The sequence below is a fragment of the Salmo salar genome, chromosome 04 (genome assembly GCF_965601325.2).
Source record: "Salmo salar chromosome 04, fSalSal1, whole genome shotgun sequence".
Classification (NCBI taxonomy): Eukaryota; Metazoa; Chordata; class Actinopteri; order Salmoniformes; family Salmonidae; genus Salmo; species Salmo salar.
Window position 1 is genome coordinate 16,001,607 of NC_138294.1, and position 21,820 is coordinate 16,023,426.

Sequence of the window (21,820 nt, forward strand, 5' to 3'; positions counted from 1 at the left end):
TATTATGGTGGTCAGTACAGTACTAGGGTCTGTCACTACAGCTGGACTAGGTATCAGGTTTATTATGGTGGTCAGTACAGTACTAGGGTCTGTCACTACAGCTGGACTAGGTATCAGGTTTATTATGGTGGTCAGTACAGTACTAGGGTCTGTCACTACAGCTGGACTAGGTATCAGGTTTATTATGGGGGTCAGTACAGTACTAGGGTCTGTCACTACAGCTGGACTAGGTCTCAGGTTTATTATGGTGGTCAGTACAGTACTAGGGTCTGTCACTACAGCTGGACTAGGTCTCAGGTTTATTATGGTGGTCAGTACAGTACTAGGGTCTGTCACTACAGCTGGACTAGGTATCAGGTTTATTATGGTGGTCAGTACAGTACTAGGGTCTGTCACTACAGCTGGACTAGGTATCAGGTTTATTATGGTGGTCAGTACAGTACTAGGGTCTGTCACTACAGCTGGACTAGGTATCAGGTTTATTATGGTGGTCAGTACAGTACTAGGGTCTGTCACTACAGCTGGACTAGGTATCAGGTTTATTATGGTGGTCAGTACAGTACTAGGGTCTGTCACTACAGCTGGACTAGGTATCAGGTTTATTATGGTGGTCAGTACAGTACTAGGGTCTGTCACTACAGCTGGACTAGGTCTCAGGTTTATTATGGTGGTCAGTACAGTACTAGGGTCTGTCACTACAGCTGGACTAGGTATCAGGTTTATTGTGGTGGTCAGTACAGTACTAGGGTCTGTCACTACAGCTGGACTAGGTATCAGGTTTATTATGGTGGTCAGTACAGTACTAGGGTCTGTCACTACAGCTGGACTAGGTCTCAGGTTTATTATGGTGGTCAGTACAGTACTAGGGTCTGTCACTACAGCTGGACTAGGTATCAGGTTTATTATGGTGGTCAGTACAGTACTAGGGTCTGTCACTACAGCTGGACTAGGTCTCAGGTTTATTATGGTGGTCAGTACAGTACTACGGTCTGTCTCTACAGCTGGACTAGGTCTCAGGTTTATTATGGTGGTCAGTACAGTACTAGGGTCTGTCACTATGGTGACGGCATGGCTACGATCCAATATCCATACTATTGTACCATTTGTCCAATACAGACTGTCTGAAGTGGATCCCTGTGCCCTATAGAGTGCACTACTTTAGCCCTATGGGCCCTGGTCAATAGTAGTGCACTGCACTATGTAGTATATAAGATGCCATTTCAGACACAACCATAGCTTCCTCCTAATTGGTATGCTTCAAATCAAAGTTTATTTGTCACGTGTGCCGAATACAACAGGTGTGGATATTGGATCAGAGACATAGATCTGTGACACCTTCCTCCCAACCCCTTGCTGGGGGATGTCACATGTCTGTCTGGTAGTAGCTTCTGTAGCCACTAGGCAGCAATTTCTAGAACAATCTCTAGTATCCACAGTAGTTGAGGAACAATGCAGTCCAGTACAGTCATGATTCCCTTTGGCATCAATGTGGACACACACCAGCTATTCTAGAGCATTAGGTCCTGTATTGTGTTTCTGTGGTATCGTAGCTGCTGCAAATACTATATACACTGAGTGGAAAACACCTTCCTAATATTGAATTGAAATATTTTGCCCTCAGAACAGCCTCAATGTGTCGGGTCATGGACTACAAGGTGTCAAAATGGTTCCACAGGGATGCTGGCCCATGTTGACTCCAATGCAAACTGTTGAGGGTGAAAAACCCAGCAGCGTTGCAGTTCTTGACACACTCAAACCGGTGCGCCTGGCACCTACTGCCATACCCCGTTCAAAGGTACTTAAATATTTTGTCTTGCTCATTCACGCTCTGAAGGGCACACATACACAATCCATGTCTCAGTTGTCTCAAGGTTTAAAAATCCTTCTTTAACCTGTCTCCTCCCCTTCATCTACACTGATTGAAGTGGATTTAACAAGTAACATCAATAAGGGATCATAGCTTTCACCTGGATTCACCTGGTCAGTCTATGTTATGGAAAGAGCAGGTGTTCCTAAAGTTTTGTGCACTCAGTGTATAGTAGTTTTGCCCCAGTTGTATGTAGGCTGAGTGAATCCTAACTTGAGATGAATGTCAAGTGGGAATTTCTGTATTTTTGTTTTCATGAAAAATTTAGTTTAGCCCACACATATCTGAAGTTTCGATTCACATACTCTTCCACTCTAAATTAATTTGATATAACTTCTGTGATCTTTCTCTCTCTTGCTGTGTCTCTCTCTCTTGCTCTCTGTCTCTTGCTCTCTCTTGCTGTTTCTCGCTCGCTAACACACACACACGCAGACACACACACCAACCTGTCCCCTTTCCCTCATATAAAACTTTGCCTTCACCCTATTTTACTTAACTTTCAGGGCTAAATTAGGCAAAAACAAGTTTTGAGGATAAACAGAGATGGCTCTTGAGACTCTTGAGATGAGGACATCATTGGTGTCGCGGAGAGGGAAAGGAACATTAAACTCACAAGAGGGTTCGTCAGAGCTCTCCCCAACAGGCCCCCAGGTGCTGTGATTGCAGCATGCATCTTATCAGGATAAAATAACCTTAACATAATTTAAAGGAGGAGATTTCTTTCTGCTTCGATTAAATCCCCCCCCTCTCTTCATTAGCCTACTGCTCAATTGGCTTTGGGGCATTGGAATGAATCATCAATTATATCCCTGCACTTTTTTAATACCATTTATAATTCATGAAGTTGCTCTGTTTTAATTTTGCACCGATTCAATCTCAAAAGGGCGTCTTTGTGTGTTTGTTGACTGAGGGTGTTGTTGCGTGTGTTGATGGTGTGTGTGTGTGTGTGTGTGTGTGTGTGAGAGACGTTGTGATATGTGTTAATGGTGTGTGTGATGTTGTGGTAAGTGTCAATTTTGTGTGTGTGTGTGTGTGACGTTGTGATATGAGTTGATGGTGTGATGGTATGGTATGTGTTGATGGTGTGTGATGTTGTGGTGTGTTGATGGTGTGTGATGTTGTGATATGTGTTGATAGTGTGGTTGTGGTATGTGTTGATGCTACTAGGGACCAGAATCATCTGGAGAGGAAAAACTCCTGGCCCTAGTTATGGCCTGGAGTTATATCATTCAGCTACAACTAGGGACCAGAATCATCTGGAGAGGAAAACTCCTGGCCCTAGTTATGGCCTGGAGTTATATCATATCATTCAGCTACAACTAGGGACCAGAATCATCTGGAGAGGAAAAACTCCTGGCCCTAGTTATGGCCTGGAGTTATATCATATCATTCAGCTACAACTAGGGACCAGAATCATCTGGAGAGGAAATACTCCTGGCCCTAGTTATGGCCTGGAGTTATATATCATTCAGCTACAACTAAGGAACAGAATCATCTGGAGAGGAAAAACTCCTGGCCCTAGTTATGGCCTGGAGTTATATCATATCATTCAGCTACAACTAAGGACCAGAATCATCTGGAGAGGAAAAACTCCTGGCCCTAGTTATGGCCTGGAGTTATATACCATTCAGCTACAACTAAGGACCAGAATCATCTGGAGAGGAAAAACTCCTGGCCCAATTGTTTTTACTATTTGCACTCACAGTATCGGTATGTCCCAAATGGTACTCTATTCCCTATATAGTGCACTACTAGAGCCATATGGGGAATAGGGTGCCATTTGCCTCACACTAGTCAGAGAGACAGGTCTTTCCAGTGGTGCTGGTCCACATTAGTATCAGTGTGATTAATGGGACATTGTCTGAGTCAATGGAAACACTAGCGCTTCTCCATCCACTTCTTCCCATTTCCTCCATTGTCATGTGACATTCTTATGTAGGCTCATTCTGGGAGGGTAATGGACTGTGTAATGCACTCAGATGGTCCTAGTCATTTGTACCACCTCCGTGATGTGTGTGTGTGCCTGCATGCTTGTGCACTCCCAGGCATCCGCAAAGGCACAACTTTCGTCCTTCAACTCCCCCTTCCTCACATCCCCCCTGCCGACATGCTGAGACACTAAAAGGGTTTTGGTTCAGGATACCTTCCTCCTCCTCTCTTCTCCTCCCTCTTCCCTCTCTCTCTCTTCTCCAGCTGCGTCGGGAGAAATCATCCATGAAAAATGTTTTGACCGCCTATAATTGCCCGTCCCTACTCGTTCAGGGTAGGAAGGAGGGGGGGTAGGCTAAGGAAGCTAGCATCTGCCCCATAAACATAATGTGGAGGGGCTGCTAGCACTGCACTAGCTACGGCTGCTGCTGTGACAAGTACTAATACTTACAGACACTTTCATTTGGGATGTGTGTCAACTCTAATCCTTTTATAAACTGGCACAAATTATTTCTGCTCCTCTTCCTCCATTCCCTTCTTTCTCAGCTTTCTATCTCTCCTTTTTGGGGTTATGGTTTGATGACAGTGCAAAATTAGGTGTTATTTGAGTTTTGTTATTCCATTGTGGGTCGTTGTTACTATGGATAGGAGGTCCTGGGGAATCTGATTGGTTTAGAAACCCCCCGGTGCCAGTGATCTCTTTTCCCATAGGTAGAGATGGCAGAGAGAGTAATTTCCCCTATCATGGAACAATATGCTAAAATCAAATCTCCCTGGAGTGTAATATCTAATACACAAACGCTATATATATCAAATCAACTTTTATTGGTCACATACACATGGTTAGCAGATGTTATTGCGAGTGTAGTGAAATGCTTATGCTTCTAGATCCGACAGTGCAGCAGTATCTAACAAAACCTAATATGTAACAAATTCCACAACGAAACCTAATACACACAATCTAAACTCAGCAAAAAAAGAAAATTCCCTTTTTCAGGACCCTGTCTTTCAAAGATAATTCGTAAAACTCCAAATAACTTCACAGATCTTCATTGTAAAGAGTTTAAACACTGTTTCCCATGCTTGTTCAATGAACCATAAACAATGAATGAACATGCACCTGTGGAACGGTCGTTAAGACACTAACAGCTTACAGACGGTAGGCAATTAAGGTCACAGTTATGAAAACTTAGGACACAAAAGAGGCCTTTCTACTGACTCTGAAAAACACCAAAAGAAAAATGCCCAGGGTCCCTGCTCATCTGCGTGAACGTGCCTTAGGCATGCTGCAATGAGGCATGAGGACAGCAGATGTGTCCAGAGCAATAAATTACAATGTCTGTACTGTGAGACGCCTAAGACAGCTCTACAGGGAGAGGACGGACAGCTGATCATCCTAGCAGTGCCAGACCACGTGTAACAACACCTGCACAGGATCGGTACATCCGAACATCACACATGCGGGACAGGTACAGGATGGCAACAACAACTGCCCGAATTTCACCAGGAACGCACAATCCCTCCATCAGTGCTCAGACTTTCCGCAATAGGCTGAGAGAGGCTGGACTGAGGTCCTCACCAGACATCACCGGCAACAATGTTGCCTATGGGCACAAACCTAAACCTACCATCGCTGGACCAGACAGGACTGGCAAAAAGTGCTCTTCACTGATGAGTCGCGGTTTTGTCTCACCGGGGGTGATGGTCGGATTCGCGTTTATCGTCGAAGGAATGAGCGTTACACCACCACCCTCTGGAGAGCCTTGCGTTTGAGGGCGGTGCAGTTGCTGTACAAGGCGGTGATACAGCCTGACAGGATGCTCTTAATTGTGCATCTGTAAAAGTTTGTGAGTTTTTTCGGTGACAAGCCACTGCTGTGCCTTCTTCACCACACTGTCTTTGTGCGTGGACCATTTCAGTTTGTCGGTGATATGTACACCGAGGAACTTAAAACTTTCCACCTTATCCACTTCTGTCCCATCGATGTGGATAGGGGGCTGCTCCCTCTGCTGTTTCCTGAAGTCCACGATCATCTCCTTTGTTTTGCTGACGTTGAGTGCGAGGTTATTTTCCTGACACCACACCCCTAGGGCCCTCACCTCCTCCCTGTAGGCCGTCTCGTCGTTGTTGGTAATCAAGCCTACCACTGTAGTGTCATCTGCAAACTTGATGATTGAGTTGGAGGCGTGCATGGCCACACGGTCGTGGGTGAACAGGGAGTACAGGAGAGGGCTGAGAATGCACCCTTGAGGGCCCCAGTGTTGAGGATCAGCGGAGTGGAGATGTTGTTTCCTACCTTCACCAGCTGGGGGCGGCCCGTCAGGAAGTCCAGGACCCAGCTGCACAGGGCGGGGTCGAGACCCAGGGTCTCAAGCTTAATGATGAGTTTGGAGGGTACTATGGTGTTGAATGCTGAGCTGTAGTCAATGAACACCATTCTTACATAGGTATTCCTCTTGTTCAGATGGGATAGGACAGTGCGCAGTGTAATGGCGATTGCATCGTCTGTGGACCTGTTGTGATGGTAAGCAAATTGGAGTGGGTCTAGAATAACAGGTAGGGTGGAGGTGATATGATCCTTGACTAGGGCTGGGCAATATGGGCAAAATATTATTAAAAAATTGCATGGTATGACGGTATTTGACTGTATTTTTAGTTTTTGAATAATTTAAGTTTTACAATTGTTTTGAGTAGTGAGTGATCCTAGGGCGGCAACACATACATTCTAAGTGATTTCATTGAGTATTTCTCCATTCTCATTGTTTATACTGTTCAAATCAACTTTTATAATTTCTGCATTTCCTACACTCAATTGCAGTGGTGGAAAAAGTACCCAATTGTCATACTTGAGTAAAAGTAAAGATACATTAGTAGAAAATGACTCAAGTAAAAGTAAAAGTCACCCAGTAAAATACTACTTGAGTAAAAGTCTAAAAGTATTTGGTTTTAAATATACTTATGTATCAAAAGTAAATGTAATTGTTAAAATATACTTAAGTATCTAAATTAAAAGTATAAATCATTTCAAATTCCTTATATTAAGCAAACCAGATGGCACCATTTTTTATTTTTTATTTATGGATAGCCTGGGGGCACACTCCAACACTCAGACACAATTTACAAACAAAACATTTGTGTTTAGTGAGTCCTCCAGATCAGAGGCAGTAGATGACCAGGGATGTTCTTTTGACAAGTGCGTGAGTTAGACAATTTTCCTGTCCTGCTAAGCATTCAAAATGTAACTAGTACTTTTAGATGTCAAAGTAAATGTATGGAGTAAAAAGTACAGTATGTTCTTTAGGAATGTAGTTTCCTAAGGGCTTGAAGCGAAGCTGCCATCTCTATCGGCACCATCTTTTATTGGCCTTTATGAAATCCATAAACATATTTTGTTATTATTATTATATGAAGTTCTGTGAGACGTACATAGCCATAATCAGACCTGAGGTAAAGCCTATATTACGACAAATACTAATCGCCCTTGAGAGCATCCTGACCTGTTGCATCACTACTTGGTATGGCAACTGCTCGGCCTCCGACTGCAAGGCACTACAGAGGGTAGAGCGTACGGCCCAGTACATCACTGGGGCCAAGCTTCCTGTCATCCAGGACCTTTATACCAGGAAGGCCCTAAAAATGGTCAAATACTCCAGCCACCCAAGTCATAGACGGTTCTCTTCGCTACTGCACATCAAGCGGTACCGGAGCGCCAAGTCTAGGTCCAAAAGGCTTCCTAATAGCTTCTATCCCCAAGCCTGTGGAGTTAGCTTACGGCCATGGCAGACCAGGCCAGACCTGTGGAGTTAGCTAACGGCCATGGCAGACCATGCCAGACCTGTGGAGTTAGCTAAAGGCCATGGCAGACCAGGCCAGACCTGTGGAGTTAGCTTACGGCCATGGCAGACCAGGCCAGACCTGTGGAGTTAGCTAACGGCCATGGCAGACCAGGCCAGACCTGTGGAGTTAGCTAACGGCCATGGCAGACCAGGCCAGACCTGTGGACTATGCGCTATTAGTGGTGCTCCAGGTAATCAAAGGAAAGATGATAAACATGGCGGCAGCTGTCGTCTCTGATCATCATGCTGGGGAGAGGAAGAGGGAGGGAGTCAGGGAGGGAGGGAGTCAGGGAGGGAGGAGTGTGTCTGGGCTTTTGTTTGTGTTTACGCTGGTAAAGATATGCCCTGTCAGCTCGCGGAGACGCCATTACTTACACTAATTGGTTCGCCACCGCCGGCTTATATCTGACTACCCGCGCTCTCTTTCCTGGTTCCTACACTTTCTCTCTCTCTTTATTTCTCTCTCTCTCTCTCTTTATTTCTCTCTCTCTCTCTCTCTCTCTCTCTTTATTTCTCTCTCTCTCTCTCTCTGCAATGTCACTCTCTCCATTTAGTATATTTCTCTTTTCTCCTTCATCATGAAAATGGGGTACATGAATGATGGTGGGTAAATGCCGGGAAAGATTACCGGGTAGCGAGCTACTTAAGGCTGTCAAGGAGTGCTCTTGTAACTTTATACTTAGATAAATACATATATAAATAAATAAATTGATAAATGAATAAATATCCGTCAATAAATAAGAGGGGATCTAATGAGTTCTAAGTTGATCGCTGCCTGTTTCAATCGCGATACCAGGAGCACTCAGCTTTTGAAATACAAATCTCTCTCTATCCCTCTCTCTTCCCCTCTCTCTCTCCCTCCATCTCTCCCTCTCTCTCTCTCTCTCTTTATATTTATCTCGCTCCTTCTCACTCTTTCCCCTCCATTGCGTCGTTAGCGGTGTGTATGACACTTCATAAACGATACACACTCCTAGTGAAGGCTCTTCTAATGGAGTGTATGGTGCTCATTACTCGGGGAGAGGAGATGCTACTGACTGACTGCTGCTGGTGCTTCTGCACAGGTGTTTTCTCTCGACAGATGGAGAGGCCATGGTCGTGTAAGGGTGTTGAACTCAGAAATAGAATCCATAGAAAGGGCTTGGAACCTCTAACCCTCACAATTTGACTGGTAAACTCATGGGTACTCTCGCAATGGCTGCCTGGTATTGTGATCATTTCCATGGTAATTCCATTCTGTTTCTATGGTTTAACTGGACAGGAAGTGTCCCTCTGTCCTCTGGTGGCCAATTTAGAGAGACTGTATTATACGAGTGTCACGACATGGAGAGCTAGATAGTGCAGGAGTGAGGAACCATTAAGTGTCCAGAATTACCTTGCTATAGCTATTGAGCACTTTGAAAAATAGCTCTGTCTGTCTGTCTGTCTGTCTGTCTGTCTGTCTGTCTGTCTGTCTGTCTGTCTGTCTGTCTGTCTGTCTGTCTGTCTGTCTGTCTGTCTGTCTGTCTGTCTGTCTGTCTGTCTGTCTGTCTGTGTATTCCGTTCCTTCTGTTTTATATCGTATATCTTATTGTCTTTTTCTCCCTCTTTCTCTCTCCTTCTTTCTTTTTCTCTCACTCTCCAGATCTTTTTAGATTCCAACACAATTAGGCTGGGGAACATTCCTCACGGGACAGCGGCGGACCCGCTGCATGGGGCGCCGGGCACCACGTACCCCAAACAGACTGTGTACGAGCTGTGCGTGTGCCCAAGCGGCAAGCTCTACCTGTCCCCGGCTGAGAAGGGCTCCACCTGCCAGACGACCAGCAACGTGTGTCTGTGGAGCTGAGAGAGGGGGGGGCCAGCGGACCGCTGAACACCAGAAAGGCCTTCCCCTCGTTAGGATCCCAGTCCAGGATACCAGGACCCCAACAGACCCTGATCCCCATCCATACTGTTCCCCATCCATCGATAGATTTATTTACTTTGACAGACATTCTTCATTTATTTTCTTTCTTTCTCTGTGGTGTTCACTCTCTCTTTCTTTTTTCTCTTCTTCCTTCTTTCTTTGTATTACTTTTCCTCTTCCTTTCCGTCAGTTGTTATTTCTTTCTCTAACCCTCTCTGTCGTTCTCTCTCCTGCTCTCTTTCTCCTCCCTTCGTCATCTTTCTCTCACAGTCCTCCCAAACAAAGAAGAAAAATCAGGAATCCCTTGAAAAATGAGGCTTGGGGAAAAAGCCCCTTCTTCCAAAATTTTGATGGAACAAAAAAACGATATTAAATGACAATTTGTTTTCTCTTTTTTTTCTATTTTTCTATCGTTCTCAGATGGGGAATGAGTGTTCGGAGCGCCGGGCCGAACTTGAACCGAGAGATTTGCGTGGACTGATTTGTTTTTCTAAGAAAGCGATACACAGGTGCCTTTGCTATTGTTGGTAAAGCACATCACCTCCAACGTTCTCATCCCCTTCAGTGGACCGTCGTTAACTCAATGGAAAACTAACTGTCTTTGGCTTAAAGCCTTGTCCAAATCTCTATACAGACTTCAAGTACAGTTCTTTTTTTTTTCCTCTGATGTTTTCTTGATAAAAAAAAGCACAAAATTATGCCATGTATATAACAATACCAATAAAATGAAAAATAAAACTATATTGTTTTATAAACACATCCTGAATCTGAGAATGCTCCAGGGTTGACTTTCTACTTTTTAATTTGAAGTGCTATGGTCATGTGTACGTTCTACATTTTGAGGTTGTGGCCAATTTCCCTGCTCTGAAATCATGGTCTAATGTAACATAAAGTAATATTACAACAAAGTGCAGTATTTCTCCTTTGTCTATCGGAGCTGAATCACTAATCACTATCACTTATTTTACCAGGTAAGTTGACAGAACACATTCTCATTCACAGCAACGATCTGGGGAATAGTTACAGGGGAGAGGAGGGAGGATGAATGAGCCAATTGGAAGCTGGGGATGATTTGGTGGCCATGATGGTATGAGGGACAGATTGGGAATTTAGCCAGGACAACAGGGTTAACACCCCTACTCTACGATAAGTGCCATGGTATCTTTAATGACCACAGAGAGTCAGGACACCCGTTTAACGTCCCGTCCAAAATATGGCACCTTACGTAGGGCATCACCAAGGAAAGTATTCGACTGCAAAAAAAATATTTTAGGCTTTTAATTCTATTGAACAATACAGACTTATCATATAAGGTTGGTATACCCAATCTGATGTTTATTTGATTAGGATGTTATACTCATTTTACCCTGACAAAGACTCCAGTATGTCCCACTTCTGTCACAGCAAGATTACCTCATACAGCCTCCATCCAATCAGGATGCCCTCTGACAGTAGCAACAGCGACTTTTGCCCGGTCTGGAAACAACAGTTGGGTTTGTTGTGAGATGGGACTGGGGCCAGGATTCAAACCAAATGCGCCGACATTGCACTACACTTGACTTTTATTAAAGGTAATTTCACTGACTTTCACAGAGATCGTATTTGTGGTAAACGCAGCAGATATCGGCTTAAACATAAATGACCTTTTAAAAGTAAAATGTAGTGAGATGTAGGAGCCTTACTCTCCCCCAGTAAGGAAACTGGGGAGAGTTTATAGTTATGATATTTAACTATCCGACCACATACACATACAACTACAAACAATATGGAAACAATATGTTTTGTAAGCATTAAGTGGATACATAGATTTAAAAAAGAAAAAGCTATTTATTCATATTCACATGTATGTAAATACACAACCACATGTTTTAATAATGACTTAAAGATATATATAAATATATTTTGTTTTTCTTAGATTTTATGCAATGTGTTTGTAAGATTGTTGTAAAATGGCAATATTATCCAATGACAAAATTTGTTTCGAGTTTTGTTTCCTGTTGTGCGCTAACTGTTTTCCTGCTTTCTTTGCATCCATACAAAAAGGTTGAAGATCTAAACATAGAAACTTACAAGGTGACTCCGCATAACATGACTTTGGGCCATAGCCTTTGGTCGATTAATCAAGTAGTGATATGAGAATAACGGTGGACATCATTAGATGTCTTTATTTGGGAGAAGAAAGGTAAGCGTTCTGCCATTGGTTTGATCCCCACGGCAGTTACATATACTGCACAGTAGATGACATGAAACGGTCAACAGTGAGTAGTCGTTTTAAAAGACTTCAAACTCAACAATGTCACCAGGCCAGGGACTAACATGCATTTAAAACCAGAGTGAAACAACGTGGGTCAGTTTCAATGTCAGTTAGACACTCGCTCCACTTTGGTTTTATAGCCGCCAATGTTCTCCACTTGATCAAATCAAATGTCACGTTTTCATTGTCTGTTTCAGTGTCACATTATGTGAACAATGTCATGTTATTGAACGGGAAAATGACAAGGAAGCCCAGCCTCTGTTCTTCTCCCTCTTTTTCTTTCCCTTTTTCCTTCTTGCCATCTTTCTAACTCCCTCTCTTTCTTTCCCTCTCCCCTATCTCTCTCTGTGTTTTTTATTGGGATTTTGAAATGCAGCGTCGGGGGCTGAGTCAACGTTACCCCAAAATAGGACATCTTCATCAAACCATGAGGTCAGCCTCACTGGCGATGTGGCTTCTTCTTCTTTTCCACACTCTCTCTGTTTACCACCTTTTCAGGACAGTAAAGGCGCTGCCCAGGCCAGTAAAGAAGGGATATATCTCTTATTCTCTTCCACATTTAAGAAGATGGGAGGATGGGAAAATGTGAAGATGTGAACATGGGAGAATGGGAAGATGGAAGGATGGGAATATTGGAAGAAGGGATGATGGGAGGATGGAAGGATGGGAAGAAGGGAGATTGGGAAGATGAGAGGATGGGATTATTGGAAGATGGGAAGATGGGATTATTGGAGGATGGGAATATGGGAGGATGAGAAGATGGGAAGAAGGGAGAATGGGAGGATGGGAGGATGAGAAGAAGGGATAGTGGAAGTTGTTTGTTTTGAAGTAGTGAGGTCAAACAACTATTTTAGTTAAGTTATGTGATTTATTATTATAGGGAACTATACTGGCTGTCATAGGTGGGTTGGCGTGGGTGGGTGCATACTTGCCTGTTTGCTTGCCTGCATGCGTGTACCTGTGCAGTTACATTTGCATACTTGGCCACAAACACACATACAGTACCTGTGTGTGTTTACACAAAAGTCATTGCCATAAAGTGTGCTGAATGACCCAAGCTGTGCCGTGCCCACACTGGTCTCATTGACAATTCATGGTGTGCTCTGTCTGTCTGGCAGTGGAGAGTACCAGTCAGAGATATGGTCCAGACCTGGCACTCTTCTGTCTGACTCTGAATAATTTAACACTACCCTAATCCACATGACACGAGTGATTCTCTCATTCTGATTGGATCAGCTTGAGTTTTCTCTTCATGTCTGGACTTAGACAGGTCTGTGGTTGGTGGAGGACACTGGGAGAATATGATGTTTGCTCTCTGGGCTGGAGTGCTTTTGTTTGAGCCCCTCAGGAAGGAGAGGAGAGGCACTTGGAGTGTCTGGTACTCTAGGACAGATGTTCCCAAACTGGATCCTGCCCCTCCGGAGCATGTTTTGGTTTCTGCCCTACACTACACAGCTGATTCAAATAACCAACTCATTATCAAGCTTTGATGATTTGAATCAGCTGTGTAGTGCTAAGGCAAAAACCAAAATGTGCACCCAGAAGGGGCCCCAGGACCGAGTTTGGGAACCTCTGCTATAGGATGTGTCTTGGGACATGGGATAGTCATGGCCACAAAACCTATTTTGATTCATACACAGCCTCAGACATATCATGTTATGTCACATAAGTATTCATGATTGTGGACCAACAAAACATCTTATCTCTTCCAACACACAGACACACATATGCTCTCGCTCTCTCTCTTTCTCTCTCTCTTTCTCTCTCTAAGATGACAGTGGCAGGATGATGAATGCGGATTTGCATCACAGCCTAGCTGCTCCCAGGCCAGCGGTGCAGAGATAGAGTAGAGGAGACAGAATAATGTTCTGTCATTTCCTCTTAACACTCAAATCAAATGTTATTTGTCACATGCTTTGTAAACAACAGGTTTAGACTAACAGTGAAATGCTTAAGGGCCCCTTTCAACAATGGAGAGAGAAAGATTTAGAAATAATAACACAAGGAATAAATCAACAATGAGAAACGATAACTTGGCTATATACACGGGGTACTGAGTTGATGTGCAGTGCTATGAAGTAACTGAGGTAGATGTGTAAATATGTGTAAGGGTCAAGTAACAAGGCAACATGATGAATAATAAACAGTAGCAGCAGTGAATGAGTCAAAAGAGTTAGTGCTCAAAGGGTCAATGCAGATAGTTAAATATTTAACCAATAACTTCCCGGATGAAGTATTTATCAGTCTTATGGCTTTGGGGTAGAAGGTGTTCAGGGTCCTGTTGGTTCCAGACTTGCTGCATCGGTATGGCTTGCCGTGTGGTAGTAGAGAGAACAGTCTATGACTTAGGTGGCTGGAGTGTTTTAACAATTTCTAGGGCCTTCCTCTGACACCACCTGGTATAGAGGTCATGGATGACAAGGAGCTCCGCATCAGTGATGTACAGGACCGTACGCACTACCCTCTGTAGCGCCTTGCGGTCGGATGCCAAGCATGTGCCATACCAAGTGGTGATGCAGTTAAGACGCTGTAGAACTTTTTGAGGATCTGGGAACCCATGCCAAAATTGTTTCAGCCTCCTGAGGGGGAAGAAGCATTGTCGTGCTTTCTTCAAAAGGACAGCAAGGAACGTGAAGCCGACCCGCTGTCGGCCTCCATTTTCTGTAGTCCACGATCAGCACCTTTTTCTTGCTGACTGTTGTGGATATTATAAAATAAGGATTTGCTGGAGTCCAAGTCAAACTAAGATTCTTTATTTCTGAGCTCAGAGGGAACAGTTACGCAGTGCAGTGTAGACAATCTGAATTCCGAAGCATTGGGTGATAAGCACATACAGTGAGGGAAAAAAGTATTTGATCCCCTGCTGATTTTGTACGTTTGCCCACTGACAAAGAAATGATCAGTCTATAATTTTAATGGTAGGTTTATTTGAACAGTGAGAGAAAAAAAATCCAGAAAAACACGTCAAAAATGTTATAAATTTATTTGCAATTTAATGAGGGAAATAAGTATTTGACCCCCTCTCAATCAGAAAGATTTCTGGCTCCCAGGTGTCTTTTATACAGGTAACAAGCTGAGATTAGGAGCACACTCTTAAAGGGAGTGCTCTTAATCTCAGTTTGTTACCTAAATAAAATACACCTGTCCACAGAAGCAATCAATCAATCTGATTCCAAACTCTCCACCATGGCCAAGACCAAAGAGTTCTCCTAGGATGTCAGGGACAAGATTGTAGACCCACACAAGGCTGGAATGGGCTTCAAGACCATCGCCAAGCAGCTTGGTGAGAAGGTGACAACAGTTGGTGCGATTATTCGCAAATGGAAGAAACACAAAAGAACTGTCAATCTCCCTCGGCCTGGGGCTCCATGCAAGATCTCACCTCGTGGAGTTGCAATGATCATGAGAACGGTGAGGAATCAACCCAGAACTACACGGGAGGATCTTGTCAATGATCTCAAGGCAGCTGGGACCATAGTCACCAAGAAAACAATTGGTAACACTCTACGCCGTGAAGGACTGAAATCCTGCAGTGCCCGCAAGGTCCCCCTGCTCAAGAAAGCACATATACATGCCCGTCTGAAGTTTGCCCATTATCATCTGAATGATTCAGAGGACAACTGGGTGAAAGTGTTGTGGTCAGATGAGACCAAAATGGAGCTCTTTGGCATCAACTCAACTCGCCGTGCTTGGAGGAAGAGGAATGCTGCCTATGACCCCAAGAACACCATCCCCACCGTCAAACATGGAGTTGGAAACATTATGCTTTGGGGGTGTTTTTCTGCTAAGGGGACAGGACAACTTCACCGCATCAAAGGGACGATGGACAGAGCCATGTACCGTCAAATCTTGGGTGAGAACCTCCTTCAGTCAGCCAGGGCATTGAAAATGGGTCATGGATGGGTATTCCAGCATGACAATGACCCAAAACACACGGCCAAGGCAACAAAGGAGTGGCTCAAGAAGAAGCACATTAAGGTCCTGGAGTGGCCTAGCCAGTCTCCAGACCTCAATCCCATAGAACATCTGTGGAGGGAGCTGAAGGTTCGAGTTACCAAACGGTCAGCCTCGAAACCTTAATGACTTGGAGAAGATCTGCAAAGAGGAGTGGGACAAAATCCCTCCTGAAATGTGTGCAAACCTGGTGGCCAACTACAAGAAACGTCTGACCTCTGTGATTGCCAACAAGGGTTTTGCCACCAAGTACTAAGTCATGTTTTGCAGAGGGGTCAAATACTTATTTCCCTCAATAAAATGCAAATCAATTTATAACATTTTTGACGTGTTTTTCTGGATTTTTTTGTTGTTCTGTCTCTCACTGTTCAAATAAACCTACCATTAAAATTATAGACTGATCATTTCTTTGTCAGTGGGAAAACGTACAAAATCAGCAGGGGATCAAATACTTTTTTCCCTCACTGTATCTTTATAGTTTCCTGTTCTTGGGCGGGACTTTATCTATACAAAGACGCAGGTGCAAGCTGGTTTGCAACACACGATGATACTCCCAAGAACAGGAGATTATAATGGGACCGTTTCACACAGTATTACAAGGTCAGAGACATACTCATTTATTTGTTACTTCTATTTTTTACTTAAAACTTATTGTTCTTAAAACTTCATTGTTGGTTAAAGGTTTGTAAGTAAGCATTTCACTGTAAGGTCTACAATACAATTTGATTTGATGTGATTTATGTGGACACATAGAATTAACGCTTCCCATTACACCCTTTTTACAGAGGTGGCTATCTTACACTCCCAATTCCTGAACCAGAGAATCTCTCACACCAAGAGAAAGATTCAGGAATAACATCAATACCAACAGTATCAGGAACAGTTAAAGCCAGGTGTTCGTCTGCAGTTCAGGTCACGCATTTCTGGAGTTTGTGGTATTTGCATAGCTCTCAGTGATTGGTCTTATAAACAGTGTGGGGGGATAGACATTGGCCTTATAAACAGTGTAGGGAACAATTGATGAATGAAACATCTTGCAAGTTTTACAGTCAGTAAGTCTTATTGCCATCAGGGGACAAACCCCTGACAGATTTAGGTGTCAGTCCACAAACACCATGTCATTGTCCATTGGTTTGAGGCACCTTGTTATGGATAAAATACATACATTCATCAAAGTAGTTTGGGGAGGGTCATGGGGGTGAGCTGGTGAATTGTCAGAATGTTCATTGCCACTCAATCCTACCATCCCACTTCTGACGCCAATCTGTCCTGTTGAACAGAGCAGCAGTTAAGTCCCAGGATGAAAAGTGTGAATAGCTGCCATCACCTCAGATCTGATCGTCCTCAGGGTTGCCCACCTTCCGGCAGTGGGATCCTTGGATCCAGTTGTCCCTTTCAGCGATCCTGACTGCAGTCGGAGTGGTCAGCAGCACTTGGTATGGTCCCCTCCACCGAGGTTGGTGCCAGTGCTTTCATCTGAGATCCTTCACCCCGATCCAGTCGCCAGGGGAGATCTTATGCAGCTCTCCTCCCATTGGCTCGGACAGGGCAGCTCTTAAGTTCTATCATATACGTTACCATCTGGTCATCCACACTGGTCAAGGTGAGCTGGGCTAGCTTCACCGGCACGTTGTACATCTTCATCGGCCTTCCTGTAAGTATTTCATGGGGCGACAGCTCAGTCGAACAATGGTCTCTACTTGTCATATACATCAAAACCAGTGGGAGGACGGTAACCCATGGGAGAGAAGTCTCCTCCACCATTTTCCTCAGCCTTTGCTCAGCCATAACTTTACATAGCTTAGTTTTCACGGTTTGGTTGCCGCATTCTACCGCGCCCCAACTAGCCGGATGATATGAACAGTGAGTGCGCAGGTCAACGCCTAGACACTCAGATAAACTCTTTATTACATTATTTTCAAAATGTGAGCCATTGTCGCTTGAGAGTTTTGTCAGAATCCCCCAACTGGGAACAATTTCTCTCATTAGTGCCTTAGCTACTAAACATTCTATCCATTTAGAAAACATGTCCACTATTACCAGACAATACTCATCAAGTGACTGAAAGGCATCTCAGGTGTGGGGTGAGCTGAAATAAGCATGGGTGTAGCTCTTCCAACATTATGGGCTGCACAGATTGTCACGATTTCCGCCGAAGTCGGTCCCTCTCCTTGTTCGGGTGGCATTCGGCGGTCGACGTCACCGGCCTTCTAGCCATCGCCGATCCACTTTTCATTTTCCATTTGTTTTGTCCTTGTCTTACACACCTGGTTTCAATCCTCCAATTACTTGTTCATTATTTAACCCTCTGTTCCCCCATGTTTGTTTGTGAGTGATTGTTTATTGAATTGCGGTTCGTTATTGTGGCCTTGGATTTATTTGACGTGTATTATGATTATTGTTGAGTAAAATTGCGTACATTACTCATATCTGCTGTCCTGCGCCTGACTCATCTACACCAGCTACACACAGACATATTACACAGATAGATTTTAAATCATAGTTTTGTTTATTCTCCTAACTGCCCTGTAAATTTAATGGAAAGAGACCTATTGTGTAAGTTAGGAATTAACATTTCTTGCAGTGAGGATGGCTGGTAGTAACTTCTCCAAGCATTGGTATCTATATTGCGCTGGACTTACAGTACCAGGCCACGATTGGTATTATTCAGGGGATTTTTCAGACCCCTTTGACCCACTGAAGTAACACTGGAGGGGCCCGACAGGCCTCCCTTTACATGTGACAATTTTGCAAGGTAGGGAAAAGCCACTGGAGGGAGTAAAGGGAGGCCCCGTTGGGCCCTTCCAGACACCAGCAGAGGAGTCACGCATGTTCGCTGCCAACGCTTCTTTTCCACTCCATCAGCCCCCTGTTGTAGCAGAGAGACATCATTAAAGGAAAGAGAGGTGGCAGGGTCGATGCATGACATCACAATGAGAGGAGAGGTAGGGGAATCAGCAGTCGCTTTCGCTGCACAGTCTGCAGCAGCGTTTCCTAGAGAAACAACATCGGTGTGTTTAGTATGAGATGCACATTTACAAATAGCAAGTGTGGAGGGCAGGAGTACTGCCTCACGCAGTTATTTAACCGTGTTATGGTGTGCTATTGAGTTGAGCAAAAAACAAGATGTTGCCACAGTGTTCCAAAAATGTGACAGACACCAAAAGCGTACTGAGAGTCAGTATACACTGTGAGGAACTTTCCCTTCCCCAACACAAAGGCATGTGTGAGAGCAAACAGCTCTGCTGCCTGTGAGGAGAAGTGGGAGGGCAGTCTGGCCGGCCTCCTCAATACTGTGGGGTGTACACACAGCATAAGATGCAACTGGATCACCTGATGAAGAGCGTTTCGCACGACCATCAACAAAACAGATGAGATCACCGTTAGGAATAGTCACATCTTGGAGATCAGGGCGCGGTTTACACAAGAGGTCAACCACCACACTGCAGTCATGTGCATCACCGTCAGACTGTGTGGGGTGTAAGCTTGCAGGGTTTAAGACCGTACATCGGTTCAGAGTAACATGCCACATTGTAAGTAACACATTCTGCCTATGTAGCAGCCTTGCGGGGGTGAGATGTGCTGTCCTTGCCTGCGGGATAAGGGAGAAGACAGAATGAGGCACATGAACAGTTAAGGGCCGCATAGCTACAATGTCAGCACAGGCCAACACTGCCTCCGTTGCTGCCGCCACAGAGTGCAGGCAAGGGAGCAGTGCACGCGCAACAGTATGGAGACATTCCCAGTAGAAACCAACAGGTCTCATCTCACCACAGTTTGTGTCAGTATTGTAGACATATACCCATTATTTTCCGAAACAAACAAATGGAAAGGTTTGGAGTGATCAAGGAACCCCAAAACAAGGTGGCGACGAGAGTGCCTGTTTAAACCGAATGAACGATTCTTCACCATCTTTAGTCCACTCTATCTGATCTGGCCGTGGGTTTCAAATGAATGAGGTCAGAGAGAGGTTGGACAATTTCAGCATAATCAATTAACCAAACTCTACAATAGCCTGCCATTCCCAGGAGTGTCAACATATGTTCCTTGGTGCATAGTTTATGAACTTGTAAAATAACTTTAACCCTGTCTGTAGCAAAGCTTCTGCCCCCTGATGTGATAACGTGTCCCAAATATTTAACAGTCTGTTGGACACATTTTCGAGGCCCTAGGGCCGTTATCAGCTAGAAAATCTAGCAGTGCAACAGTGTCAATTTCGCATGATTCTCTGTCAGGAGAGCAAAGAAGGAGGTCATCAACATACTGAACAAGAGTGCTCCATTTAAGCAGCACAAATGACAGCAAGTTGGAACTCAATTCACCCGTACAAATTACATGGCTCTCAACATAATCATGTCTTTGAAAGAAAACCACAAACCAATACTGAGAATCAGGGTGCACAGGAATGCTAAAAAAAATGCATTAGACAAATCAACAACTGTAAAGCAATTTGAATCGTGGCGGGACAGAAGAAAGGATGGTGACTGGGTTTGGCACAACTGGGGCCCTGGCGTACACTGCATCTAAGATCTTGTACCATTCTCCATTCACCAGATGCTTTTCTAACCGGTACAAATTGACGTGTTGCAAGGTGATTACGTACAGGTGACAACAGCCCCCTTGTTCAGCAGAGAGGTCAGGATTTTTCCAATGCCTTCCACCTTACGCAAGGGGTACTGTGCCTTGTGGGACGGATATGTGCTTTTAGGAGAGAAGGTCACAGACGTTGCTCCTCTCATCTTCCCTATGTTATATTTATCCTTTGTCCATAAACAGTCGGGAACCTGAGACAACAGTGCGCTGTCAGGGGCGGGCTGGTTAGGTGCAAGGGGAACAGAAACACGGGCTTCATTGTCTCCTCTGTGCACTGCGTTCGTGCTGTTCACATCCTTTCTGTGAGCCCCAGGGGAGAATTCTCTCCCGTCTGGCTGAGCCTCCCTGTCAGTTGCCAACCTCACGCCCTTAACCCATGTACCAAATTCTTCCCATTTGGTATCCTCTCAAATCCCAAAATCAAATCAAATTTTATTGGTCACATACATGGTTAGCAGATGTTATTGCGAGTGTAGCGAAATGCTTATGCTTCTAGATCCGGCACTGCAGCAGTATCTAACAAAACCTAATATCTAACAAATTCCACAACAAAATAATGTGAGATATGTAAACATTCTTAAAGTGGCAATATTAAAGGGAGGATACAGGGAGGTAGAGGGAGGATACAGGGACATAGAGGGAGGTAGTGGGAGGATAGAGGGACGTAGAGGGAGGTAGAGGGAGGATAGAGGGAGGTACAGGGACATAGAGGGAGGTAGTGGGAGGATAGAGGGACGTAGAGGGAGGTAGAGGGAGGATACAGGGACGTAGAGGGAGGATAGAGGGAGGTACAGGGAGGATACAGGGAGGTGGAGGGAGGATAGAGGGAGGTAGAGGGAGGTTAGAGGGAGATCACAATAAAATCACATTTTATTGGTCACATACACATGGTTAGCAGATGTTATTGTGAGCGTAGTGAAATGCTTCTAGATCCGACAGTGCAGCAGTAGATACTGCTGGTAATATCTAACAATTCCACAACAAAACCTAATACACACAATCTAGTAAAGGAATGGGGTGAGAATATATACATATAAAATATATGGATGAGCAGTGACAGAGCAGCTAAGATGCAGTAGATAGTAAAGAATAGATAGTGAAGGATACAGTATACAGTATATACGTATAAGATGAGTAATGCGAGATACATAAACATTCTTAAAGTGGCATTATTAGAGTGGCCAATGATATCAAGTCTGTAGGTAGGCAGCCACCTCTCTGTGCTAGTGGTGGCTGTTCAACAATCTGATGGCCTTGAGATAGAAGCTGTTTTTCAATCTCTCTGTCCCAGCTTTGATACAACTGTACTGACCTCGCCTTCTGGATGGAAGCGGGGTGAACAGGCAGTGGCTCTGGTAATTGTTGTCCTTGATGATATTATTTGCCTTCCTGTGACATCAGGTGCTGTAGGTGTCCTGGAGGGCAGGTAGTTTGTCCCCGGTGATGCGTTGTGCAGACTGCACCACCCTCTGGAAAGCCTTGTGGTTGTGATCAGTGCA

General features: G+C 44.4%; 1 protein-coding gene across 1 annotated transcript in view; it reads left to right on the plus strand.

The window, feature by feature from the left end:
* LOC106602199 (zeta-sarcoglycan) overlaps nucleotides 1-10,261 on the plus strand; it is a 298,123-nt gene extending 287,862 nt beyond the window's left edge. The window contains exon 8 of the mRNA XM_045716437.2: nucleotides 9,257-10,261. Coding sequence (XP_045572393.1) covers nucleotides 9,257-9,460 — 204 coding nt within the window. The 3' untranslated portion in view covers nucleotides 9,461-10,261. The remainder of the gene's footprint in view (nucleotides 1-9,256) is intronic.
* The last annotated feature ends 11,559 nt before the right edge of the window (nucleotides 10,262-21,820 follow it).